Source organism: Nannospalax galili, unplaced genomic scaffold, assembly GCF_000622305.1.
Source record: "Nannospalax galili isolate Female #2095 unplaced genomic scaffold, S.galili_v1.0 scaffold204, whole genome shotgun sequence".
Lineage (NCBI taxonomy): Eukaryota > Metazoa > Chordata > Mammalia > Rodentia > Spalacidae > Nannospalax > Nannospalax galili.
Window position 1 is genome coordinate 96,007 of NW_008350959.1, and position 12,382 is coordinate 108,388.

A 12,382-nucleotide genomic window follows, 5' to 3' on the forward strand; every position below is an offset into this window, starting at 1 on the left:
CCCGCGGAGGAACAGTCCCCCAAACTGCATCAAAAGCTCCACAACATAATGAGTTCGAAGCCAGCCTGGGCTAAGAAAACAAAAAAGGAGCATGTGAGAAATTGTGACAGGCAGGAAGAGATCAGAGGCAGTTCCTGTTTCAGACCTGGAGGGCCAGCAGTGGAGTAAGGCAATCACTCATCAAAGTACCTGTGTGGGGTGCGGCCGCCCCAACCCAGGGCGAGTGCTGTGCGCTGCCCAGATTTCGAACCGCAAGCGCTAGCTGGCCGCGCTCACCCGCAGTACCGCTTACAGTCTCTAGGGAGCGCTCTTCCAATGTCCACCCTCGTCCCGCAGTCTGCGCCTGCGCACAGCCTGGCGGCTCCAGGGACGCGGATGCGCGCCTGCGCATTGGCACAGAGATCATGGCGGCTACGGCGGCCTGGCAGGGCTGGGGAGCTGCGGCCCGAGCAGCCAGGCTGGGCAGGCGGTAGGTGTGGATGCCTGAGCTCCGACAGGGGCTCGCCGCATCACCGTCCTCTCACGGGAGGGGGCTGACATGTTAACTGGGCCTTGTTTGGGCTCCAGAGCCTGTGGCCGGCCCCACCACGCGCGTCCGGGCCTCTTCCAAGCTCCTCTCGGAAGGTGCTCGGAAGGGAAGAATGTTCAGGGACTCGTTTCCTCTCCTTTCCCGGAGGCACGTCCAAGGTCAGGGCTCCGAGGGAAGGGGCTCGGAGGGAGCCCACCGCCCAGCCCCTGCCTCTTCTTGAGCCGGCCCGCGTCCTGCCTCCCTCAGACACCTGTCAGACCCTCGTGTGACTCCTAGAGGAAAGGACCTAGCAGAGGTGTCAGTGTTGTTGGTGCTCCTGAAGTTTCAGATGCATTTCCTGAGCTGGACATGGTGGTCCACACCCCTCATCCTAGCATTGGGATAGCTTGGGTTACATGACACTTAAAAGAAGAACAAAAATTCAAAATGCATCTCAGAAAAAAATAGCAGGTTTACGTAAGAATTTGTTGACTGTCCCCTTCTCCCTTGGTTTTGATGCCCCCCTTAAATAACTGCTCGGGGTTCTTCATTTTAGACTTTAAACAGATCTGTCAGAATGCCCTTCTGATTTATCCACTGTGCTGCTTTTTCCCTGGATTGAAGGAACAGCAGTACTGGTCTGCCAGTGTGTTTCTAAATTCTGGAGGATTCGCTGCATTCATTTAGAGGGTGGTTACTGGTCACTACATACTAAGTACAGCAGCTGGCATTTGTCCAGCACTTACTGTGGTCTGGTATTTCCCTGAATTGTGGGATGTTCTTTAAGGAGAATGATTGATCTATAATAGCCGGCTTTCGGATCCAAATGGGTAAGTTTATTAAATACACAACTAGCAGCAGAGCGGCAGATCAGACATATCATCCAGCAGAAACTGACCCGGAAAGCCTGGGGGAACCAAAACAGTCATCCCAGTCCTCTGACTGATAAAGAGGATCCCAGGCAGTGCTCTTCTCCTGGGTGAGGCTTCTTGTCAGTGGCAGGCATTTTTATATTACGGCCAAACAGGAAGGAGCTGAGTCTTTGACTTTGGGAAGGTGCCTGGGAATGATTTGCTTAACTGTATTTGAGGACACAACATTTGTACTCTAACGATTTACTCCCCGTTAGCAAGGGCATGTTATTTTCACTCTTAGGCTGTTTTATTATTCTCCCTTTTGGCTCATTTCCGGACATGGATTTTTGAAGTCACTTTAAAAAAAAATTTATTTATTTTTTATTTTATTTTACTATTATTTTTTAATTTACAGAAGAGGATGCTGGATCCCCTGGGACTGGAGTTACAGACAGTTGTTAGCTGCCATGTGGGTGCTGGGATTCGAACACAAGGTCTTCTGCAAGAACAACCAGTGTTCTTAATTGCTGAGCCATGTCTCTAGCCCCCTATTTTTTATTTTATGTGCATTCGTGTATTGCCTGCATATAGGTAAGTGCACCCATGTCTTACAATAACCTTGGAGGTCAGAAGAGGCTGTTGATTCCCTGGGACTGGAGTCACGGACAGTTGTTAGCTGCCATGTGGGTGCTGGGATTTGAATCTGGGTCTTCTTCAAGAACAACCAGTGTTCTTAACCACTGAGCCATCTCTCCAGCCCCATTTTTTAAAATTTTTATTTATTTTTTATTTTATGTGTATTCATGTATTGCCTACAGGTAAGTTGAAGGCACTTTTTAAGATAAACTTGCTTGAGTCTGACGGGGTGGGTGACATGACACTTTAGAGCCAGCTTCTCAGTGAGTTTCAACAGCACCTACAACAACATTATTATGTGTCGTTTTAAGAGGTAGCCATGAATATAATTAACCTCAACTTAAAAGTGAGGAATGCCAGCATTTGCATCTCTTCCTTTATGTTTCATGTCAGCAAGTAAAGGTCATGTTAGTGAATAATGGTAAATAAATAGTAAAGTCATGAGTGCTGCCATAGAGTTAAAGCAGTTTAAAATGACAGATCTACCTGGGCATAGTGGCACACATGCAGGTTCAGGACCAACCTGGGCTACATGGCCTTGTTTCAAAGCTATAGTGACGGATCTGGCTTTGATCAAGTGTCTGGATTTAGCATGGGAAGTGGCAGTCAGGGCTTCACAGACTACTTGGCACCCCACTTAAGTTTGTTCCATGGTATCGCTAATGCTTATTTTGTTGTTCTCCTCAGTGTCTCCTCTTTATAGCATCTAAAGAAGCTGATCTCACAGACCTACAGTTCCCTAGTACATTAATCTTTTACTTTTAAATGACATTTAAAATTATTGAAAATAGGAAAAATTTTAAGTAATGTGTATTATTATTTCATTTGCTTGATTGATACTTTTTTTCTTTGTGACAACAGAATTCTGGTTTTGTAAGAGAAAAAACAATATGGTGAAGCTCCTGTTGGTTGCTTCATGCTTATCTTAGGTGAAAAATAACCAGAAAGGTATTTTTAAAATTTTATTTTTAATTATGTGTGTCAGTGTGTTGATATATGCATCTGAGTACAGTGTCTATGGAAGCCAGAAGAGGGTGTAGGAGTCCCCTGGAGCTGGAGTTACAGACTGTTACAGACTGTTGTAGGTCCTCTGCAAGAGCAGTACTTATTCTTTTCCACTGAGCCATCTCTCCAGCCCCACAGAAAGATTTTTTTTTTCTTTTTTAGGAAAAAGTGATCATGTGTGACTTCTGTGCTTAAAATTCTTCACTAGCTCTCATGAAATGACAATTGTAGCGCTTAGCCATACATTTTTTTAAAACCAGAGTTGCAGTTTATTAAGATATTTTAATGTAGATTTTCAGCACTATGGTTAAGGAGAAAGAAAGGTCCAGAAGAAAATCAGATGCAAGGTAGATGAGGGCTTCTGAGTAAATTTTAAATAAACTGGATTTAAAAGTAATTAATGTCAGAAGTCTAAAACTTTCCACGACTAAATGTCCTTTTATTTTCTGTTAGTTGTTTTTGCTTTCTTCCTTTGTTTTCACTCTCTCAAAGCTATGAAAACCATCCAATTAATGCTTCTGTGTCAGAGTGAAGAAAAGCACAACACTGGATCAATGTTTCCAGTCACATGTATAGATAGTTGTCTGCTTTAGCAGTGTTTGGTTAGACTTTAGACTTTGACATTGAAATAAAAGTTGAGTATATTTTATTCTAAATATTTTTGACCACAAGAGTTTCCAAATTTAGATTTGGGGACGTATGTATATACCTGGGGGAGATAAGTCTAAACACAAAATCCATTTTTTGTGTGCGCCCTATCCATAATGGAGGGAAACTATGTGTGTTAGTCTCAGTTTGTCAGGTCCCTGCCATGAGCTCAGGTGAGCAATAGGTCCAGGCTTAGAACATTCAGATCTTGGAGCATCTTAGACCTTCTACTTAGACATGCCCATTCTATACTTTTTTTCTTCCCAGAGCTAGGACTCAAACCAGTGCCTTTGCAAATGTCAGGCAAGTACTGTACTGCTGAGCTACATCTTCAGCCTGGACTTTTAAGACAGCATAGTTATTTCCAGATGGCATCATGGCATGAGACAGAAGCGGGAGTGGGGCTTTCACTGTATACATGTTTTTCCTTAGCTATTTTCAGTCATGTGATTCTGTTACCTAGTTTTTAAACATTTTTTTTTAAGTGAGTCATAATATTTATTTTGGGCATGGGGGCTTGATTGTTTTGAGACAAGGTCTCCCTGTAGCCCCAGCTGGCCTGGAACTCGCTATGTAGACCAGGGTGGCCTCAAACTCCCAGAGATTCTCCTGCCTCTGCCTTCCAAGTGCTAGGACTAAAGGCATGAGCCACCATGCCTGGCTCATTTTTAAACCTTTTTAAAAATTTTTATTTATTATTTTTATTTTTTGTGTATGAGTGTATTGCCTGCAAGTATATAAGTGCTCCCATTGTGCAGTGCCTACAAAGGTCAGAGGAGAGCATCGGATTTCCCTGGAACTGGAGTTACAGATGATTGTTATCTGCCATGTGGGTGCTGGGATTCAAACCCAGGTCCTCTGCAAGAGGAGCCATTCCTCCAGTCTGTAGTTTTTAAACCTTTTAAAAAGAAAAATAAGCTGGGCATGGTGGTGCACACCTTTAATCCCAGCACTTGGGAGGCAGGGGCAGGCGGATCTTTGTGAGTTCGAGGCCAGCCTGGCCTACATAGTGAGTTCTAGGACAGCTGGAGCTACAAGGAGACCCTGTCTCAAAAAGACCAAAAAAAACAAACAAACAACAAAATACCCAAAAAGAAAAAGAAAAGCCATCATATATAGCAAAGGTCTGGAGCTACAGATTTAAAATCATTGCATTCATCCTTTTCTGTTTCTGGTGCTGGAATGTTAACTGGGTACTTCCAATGTGGGTTTCGGTGAAATAATGGTGCAGACTAAAATGAAAAGTTAACTGTGTACTTATTTTTATTGCAGCTTATGTTCAAATTTTACCTATGTTTTGTTTTTTTAATATAAGAGAAGTAGAAACTGACTTTAAAAGATTAGATCTTGGGGCTGGAGAGATGGCTCAGTGCTTAAGAACACTGGTTCTTGCAAAAGACCCGGGTTCGAATCCCAGCACCCACATGGCAGCTAACAACTGTAACTCCAGTTTCAGGGGATCTGATGGCCTCTTCTGTCTTCCGTGGGCATTGCACGACACAGGTGCACTTACCTACATGCAGGCAATACACTCATACACATAAAAAAAATAAAAATTAAAAATAAATAAAAAGATTAGATTTGCTAATGTATGGTTCAGGGCTGTGATTCCAGCACTAAGGAGGCAGAGGCAGGAGCATCAGTGCAAGTTCATAATGCCAGACTGGGCTACAGAGTGAGACCCTGTTTGAAAAAAAGAGCCAGGCAAGGTGGTGCAAGCCTTTAATCTCAGCACTCAGGAGGCAGAGGCAGGCAGATCTCTGCAAGGTCAAGGCCAGCTTGGTCTACAAAGCAAGTGCCAGCCAGCTGGGGCTACAGGGAGACACTGTCTCAAAAAGACTGAAAAAAAAAAGAACACATAGATTAGATGCCTTCAAATGCCACTCATTGTTTGTTTTTAAATGTAGGTGCTGTCCTGTGACAAATCTGTATACCATTAAGAAGCAACCTTTGCACCAATTTGTACGAAGACCACTTTTCCCACAGCATTCAGCTTTGTGTAACACAGGTAAAATTTCACCTCTTTTAGAGCAAATTATGTTTCAGAAAGAATTTTTAATTTTCTTTTAAAATTTTTTAAAATTTTTCTTTTATTATTTTTATTTTATGTATATGAGTGTTTTGCCTACATGTATATAAGCACACCTGTGTTGTGTAATGCCCTCGGAGGTCAAAAGGAGGTATCAAATTCCCCTGGAACTGGAGTTAAAGATGCCTGTTAGCCACCATGTGTGTGCTGGGATGGATTCAAACCCGGCTCCTCTACAAGAGCAGCCAGTGTTCTTGCCCACTGAGCCTTCTCTCCAGCCCCTCTTTTTAAAAATTTTTATAGCTGGGCATGGTGGTGCACGCCTGTGGTCCCAGCACTTGGGAGGCAGATGCAGGTGGATCTCTGTGAGTTCAAGGCTGGCCTGGTCTACATAGTGAGTTCCAGCACAGCTGGGGCTACAGGGAGACCCTGCTTCAAAAAGACAAAAAAAAAAAAATTTTTTTTATACATTTATTTGTGTTGTGTGCATGCATGCATGCATGTGCGTGCCATGTTATACATATGGAAGTCAGGACAACTTGCTTGGATCAGTTCTTTGCTTCCACCATGTGGGTCCTAGACATCAAACTCAAGTCTTCAGTCTTAGTGGTAAGTGACTTGACTTGCTAAGCCATCTTGCCAACCCCCAAATTTGTCAATTTTCTAGTCAAAAGTTTATAAAATGGATACAGTGGATTTCTGTTTTTGTTTTTCACTGTCATAACATCATGCTTTAACTAGAGAACATTATCAGTAGACCTGTGAAATCCTAAAGTCTCGTGAACACATTTCTTTTTCTGTTTTTGGTCTTTTTGAGACAGGGTCTCCCCATAGCCCAGCTGACCTAGAACTTGCTATGTAGACTAGGCTGGCCTCAAACTCATAGACATCTACCTGCCACTGCCTCCCAAGTGCTAGGATTAAAGGTGTGTACCACCATGCCTGGCTTATAATTTCCTTTTACAGTATTTTTGCTTTAGAAATCATTTACTGAGAAATCCATGTTTCAAGAAATGTGTTTAAGATGGGCAGATGGATCTCAATGACTTTGTGGCAAGCCTGGTCTATGTAGTGAGTTCCAGTCCAGCTGGGGCTACAGGGAGAGACCCTGTCTCAAAAAAAAGAAAAAAAAAAAAAAGTTATGAGTGAATTTGTGTTTCAAAAGAATTTTGTCTATTTTAGGCTGTTGTCTTCTCTATTTTCATAGGAATGCCTGCCTGTGCAACAGTAAATTTCTGACTTTCTCTAAACTTTCTAGCATCTGACTTTGATTGTAATTTGAAATGTGAGCACCGCAGTGTAGTTTGGGAAGGTTGGAGAGTGGTAAGCGCATGCGCGCGCATGTGTTTGTGTGTGTGTGTGTGTCTGTGTGTGTGTCTGTGTCTGTGTGTGTCTGTGTGTGTGTGTCTGTGTCTCTGTATACACCATAATATGGTCCTCCTGGATTTAACTCTTTCCATATTGCCTGTGTACCCTCCTTCAGCCACATTCTAGTGTATGACTGACTGTGGCTCAGGGCACAACTAGACCTCTTCTGTAGACTGGGAAATCCTGAGATCTGCATGTGTCCTTGAATCACAAAATGACTTTGCTGTAAATACTGAGAAACTGAGCAGTCAGATCACTTTAATTGGACTTAAATTTTGTGGGCTTGCAGTTTGCGACTTCTAGACTTTTTGAGCTGGAAACCCCCTGATTTCAGTCACTGACAGTGACTTTCCGTACCCACCTGTGTTGTGAGGGAGCTGGTGCTTGCTTACTTCGTACCGTATAGTGTCACTTCTAAAAGGGAAAAAGCAATTCATATCAATCTCTATTCTGTTACAACTCAGAACACTTTCAGAGGTGATGTCTGAATGTTAGAACTAGGAGCCATTTTTTAAAATACCTAGTTAAACCAAAATTAGGATATAATTAGAGTGATTTTGATGACTATCTTTTCAAATTTGTCTTTGAAATAACATGTCAAAAGAGAAAAGTTATGTGGTGGAATCATATTTTCTTAATTTTTACTCAGCAACATATATAGATTATATGGAGTGTTTTGTTTTGTTGATAGGAACTTGCTTAGTTTCCAAGGCTGGCCTGGAATTTGCTATGTTGCTGAGGCTGGCACGAACTCATGATGCCTTCTTCCTCAGCTTCCTGAGTGCTGGGATTACAGACACTAGACCAGCACATCAGCTTTTTCAGGGCTTTAAAATAAAATTTTTTACATTTATGTTTCACCATTGAGTATTTCTAAAACCTTTCTTTCTGCAGGTGTGGTTTTTCTCAAGTGGTTTGAGTACAATAAAGTCATATTTCAAGATTTGGGTAGAGTGCCTGAAATGACTGGTTGAGAACAGAAAGAAGTGGCTTTCTTTAAAGTTTTCTTTGAAAAACTGTTCCCTTGTAAAACAGACTTTTCAGAGGAATGTCTTGATTGGAGGTATAAATAACTTAATGAAGTACTTGAGCACTGAAGCTCAATCATTTAAAATTTTTATCTTTTTAGGATTTACCTGGTCACCAGTCCTGAATTTGAACCCTATCACAGCTGACTTGGGGACCTTGAGCTTGTTTCTTCATTTATAAAATAGAGTTGGGGACATAGCTTGTTGTTTGTATAGCCCTAGCTTAGCATGTACAAAGCCTTCTGTTTAATTCCCACTGTGGGGTAGGGGTGGGGATAGCATAAACACAGTACTTGTGTGGGATGATGTATGGATTAAATGGTACTTATCTATAAGGTACCATTATATATATAAGGTACTTAGCACTGAGAACATATTGAGTACATATCATATGTACTCAATAAATTTTAGTAACTGTTACCTACTATTTATACTGCTTTAAGATGCAGATTTTCTTTCTTTTTTTTTTTTTTTTTGGTATTTTTGAGACAGGGTCTCCCTGTAGCCCCAGCTGTCCTGGATTCACTATGGAGACCAGGCTGGCCTCAAACTCACAGAGATCCACCTGCCTCTGCCTTCTGAGAGCTGAGATTAAAGGCGTATACCACCACGCCCAGCCAAGATGCAGGTTTTTAAAAATTGTTTTCTTTTTGTTATTTTGTGGATGCGTTTGCATACATGCATGTGTATGGTGGGCATACATGCATAGTGTAAATGTGGAGATTAGAGGACAGTTTGTGGAAGTCAGCTATCTCCTTCCACCATGTTGGCCCAGGGATCAAAATCAGGTTGTCAGATTTGATGACAAGTTGTCTTTATTTGCTGAGCCATCTTGCGAGCCAAAAGAATTAGTGTGAGGGTGGGTGGGGAGTGATCAGAGGACAACCTCTGATGTCAGCAGTCAGGTGGCTTCTTTGGTATAGTGTCTCTCATTGCTCTGAAACTTCACATGTAGGCAAGGCTAGCTATCTCCTTCCTACCCCCAAGCTTCCAGGGATTCACCTATCTCTGTCTCCTATCTTTTAAAAAAATGTATTTATTTTTAATTTATATATATGTGCCTGCTTGAGTTAATGTGCACCACATGTGTGCAGGTGCCCAGAGAAGCCAGAGGGCATTGAATCCTCTAGAACTAGAATTAGAGGTGGTTATAAGCTGCTGGGAACCCAGCCCAGGTCCTCAGCAAGAGCAGTACCTGCTCTTAAACACTAAACTGTCTTTGCAGCCCCTCTGCCTATTTTACCATCTCTGGGATTTCAAGCATGTGCCACTGTGTCCATCTTTTTATGTGGGTTCTGGGGATCAGAACTGGGGATGAGAATTCAGATCCTTGTGTTTGCAAGGCAAGCACTTTACTGAGTAAGCCATCTCCCCAGCTCAGAGAATTTTTTTTTTTTAAATTTGGGTTTATTTTGAAACAATCTGTTCGATAGTCTAAAACTATTAAAACCCAAAGCTATTCTTTTGTCCTGTAAGTTGTTATAATAGCAAGCTATGAAATTAAAGATACTGTTTTCTAGCTGTATGGGGGGCAGGGGTATAGAGGGGCAGATTATTTCATGACACATTTTCTTCATCTGTAAAGTCTCAGTAATAGTGCTTTCTTTCTCCCCTCTTTCCCTTCTTCCCCCTCCCTCCACTTTGTTTTTTGAGATGGCCTCACTTTGGGTCCCAGGCTGGCCTTGATATCAAGGTTTTCTTGCCTTAGCATCCTAAATTATAGGAATTGTCACCATGCTCAGCTCAATAGTACTTTCCTTTTTATTTTACCTAATTACTTAATTTTATTTTGTTTTTTGAGTCAAGTCATCCAGTCTTGCCTCAAGTATGCCATGATGAGTTTGAGGGGGTAGTGATGAATGCAATCAAAATACATGAAATTCTCAAAGAACAAATAAACATTTCTATTAAAAAACTTCCCAGGATAACTCTGAATTTCTGATCCTTTTGTCTGTACTTCAGAAGTGCTGGGATTACAGGTGTGTGTGCTACCATGCCTGGTTTTGGTGCTGGGGATCTAACCCAAGGCCTCCTGCCTTGGATAGAGGGCAGGCACTCTTCTACCCACCCTTGAGTTTGCAGGTATGAGCTACCATGCCAGAGTTGTTTGTTGAGGCTGGATCTTACATAGCTGTAGATGATCTTGAACTTCTGATCCTCCTGTCTCTAATTGCAAGTACTGGGATTATAGGTATGCATCACTGTGACCAGCTTATTTTCTTTTTAATTAAAATTTTTTTTTTTTTTTGTCTTTTTGAGACAGGGTCTCCTTGTAGCTCCAGCTGCCTGGAACTCACTCTGTAGACCAGGCTGGCCTCAAACTCACAGAGGATCCGCCTGTCTCTGCCTCCCCAGTGCTAGGATTAAAGGCGTGCAGTACCACGCTCGGCTTTAATTAATTAAATTAGCATGCAAAATTCTGAGTTTCGTTATTGTATTTTCTTTTTTTTTTGCGTTTTCATATATATATATGTTACTGTGCTTTGCTCATATTCACCCTCAATAGTACCTTCTTTATAAGATTGTTAATGGCATAAATACATTTTAAGCACTTAACTTTGTCTTAATTTCTTTTTGTAAAAAATATTTTATTTTTATTATTTTTTTAGCTTTTCAATTTTTAAAAAAATTTTAATAACTACCTGATTAGAAGAAGCATTTCATTACAGCTTTAACATATGCAGTAACACACTCCAGGGCACGAGTACATCTCTTTCAAAGGTGGCTGTAAACTTTTAGGTTCACAGTTGAATTAATACAGTTATACACATCGTTTTTGCTACTAACATTGAGATGTTGGTGCATGCATCTCTAATCTGTATGCATCTATTACTAGTCATAATCCGTTGCACTTGGATCCTTGGTGCCTGTGTATGTCTATAAAGTCATCGGGTAGATTTCAATGGTAATGTTTACCACCTCTACTAATTAACATGATGTAAATTTTCATGCTTCCTCCTCAAACCATCTTAGTCAACTTTACGCCCACTTCCCAGATGGCACCCTCCCATAGCTTCCCTCCCCCCACTAAAGCCCTTATACTCTGATATCCCTGCTACTATCTGCTGTATTCTTGGTACCCCCAGCCATTCCCCACTACTTGTCCATCTGGTGAATCTAGTCAGCCTATCTAGAGGTCTTTGTTTTAGGAAGGTCAGCTATTCCTCATCTAGCAGCAATCAGTTGTCAATATTCCTTTAGATAAGATTGGGGTCTGCTGCAGCTGTTCCTCTTCTAGCAGTAATCAGTTGTCAATACTCCTCTAGATAAGATTGGGGTCTGCTATTCATTTTCTGAGTTCTATGTTGGGTTACTATCTGGGAGTCCCTTTGTCTACCCTGGCCAACAATGCAAAAGAAGGTATTTCCTCTCTGGCATTGTTGCTTGTTATGTAGCCTTTAGCTATGCATATGGACTCTTAAAAATTATATTGGCCCCTTTAATCTTTGCTTATACTTTCCTTTTTGGCGTTTAAGGCCATACAGTTGGCCCAGATAAACCGATTTATTTTTACTCTTAAGGTCATTTGAGGATCTGTTCCTCAGGGGTCACATGGGCTTGGGAGGAGCCCCCCAGTTCTGCCTATGTGAACATAAGTCAAAGGTCCTGCTCAACCATGGTTGGCTTTGCTTGGAAGCATAGAGGAAATGATTCCTCTGTGTTGACCCTCCTCTTTATAGACTGGACACTGGTTCAAGTCCATCTGGTGGGGCCTCCTCGGCCTTCTTGATCAAGAGGACAGGTGACCCACCACAATTACAGGACATTTTTGAGACATGCTCATAGTCCCCTGGAACTAGTCGATCTAGGAGGGCAAGGAAGGAAAAACTGTCCTTTATGTCCTTCTGACCAAATTGCTGTAGGCCTCAAAGTATGTCTGTTAAACATCCAAGAAGGTTAGTTCCACCAGTCTGGTACTTTTAATTACTGTGTGTTGTGTAGATAAATCTTGGGCAAAGACTAATTGTTCTCAGATAAACCTTACCTAGATATATATTTCTTGATCTGCTATGTATAATTTGTCAGTAGGTTGTAGGAGTAATATGGTTCCCTCTAGTTTTCAAAACTAGCTAGGCATTGTTTATCGCTCGCATTGGTATCGGCACTTAGAGCTATAAACTGGGTCTTAAAGTCCTGTAGTATTGTTTTTATGAAGTTGGGTGCACCAGAGTTTGGTGACTATATGTTCATGATTGTAATATCTTCTTGATTCATTGCTCCTTTGATCAAAATGAAGTGGCCCTCTTTGTCTCTTCTGATTAGTTTTAGTTTAAAGTCTATTTTGTCAGATATTAGAATTGCTATG

The 12,382-nt window shown here is 41.6% G+C and overlaps 1 protein-coding gene across 4 annotated transcripts in view; it reads left to right on the top strand.

The window, feature by feature from the left end:
- The first annotated feature begins 352 nt into the window (after nucleotides 1-352).
- The window catches only part of Nfu1 (NFU1 iron-sulfur cluster scaffold), a 37,621-nt gene continuing 25,591 nt past the window's right edge, over nucleotides 353-12,382 (top strand). For 2 of the 4 annotated variants that reach the window (XM_008848055.3, XM_008848056.3), the window contains exons 1-2: nucleotides 353-469; nucleotides 5,559-5,659. In XM_008848055.3, the coding sequence (XP_008846277.1) occupies nucleotides 405-469; nucleotides 5,559-5,659 (166 nt within the window). In that variant the 5' untranslated portion in view covers nucleotides 353-404. The remainder of the gene's footprint in view (nucleotides 470-5,558; nucleotides 5,660-12,382) is intronic. The other 2 variants (XM_017801941.2, XM_029553529.1) reach the window with 2 other exon arrangements.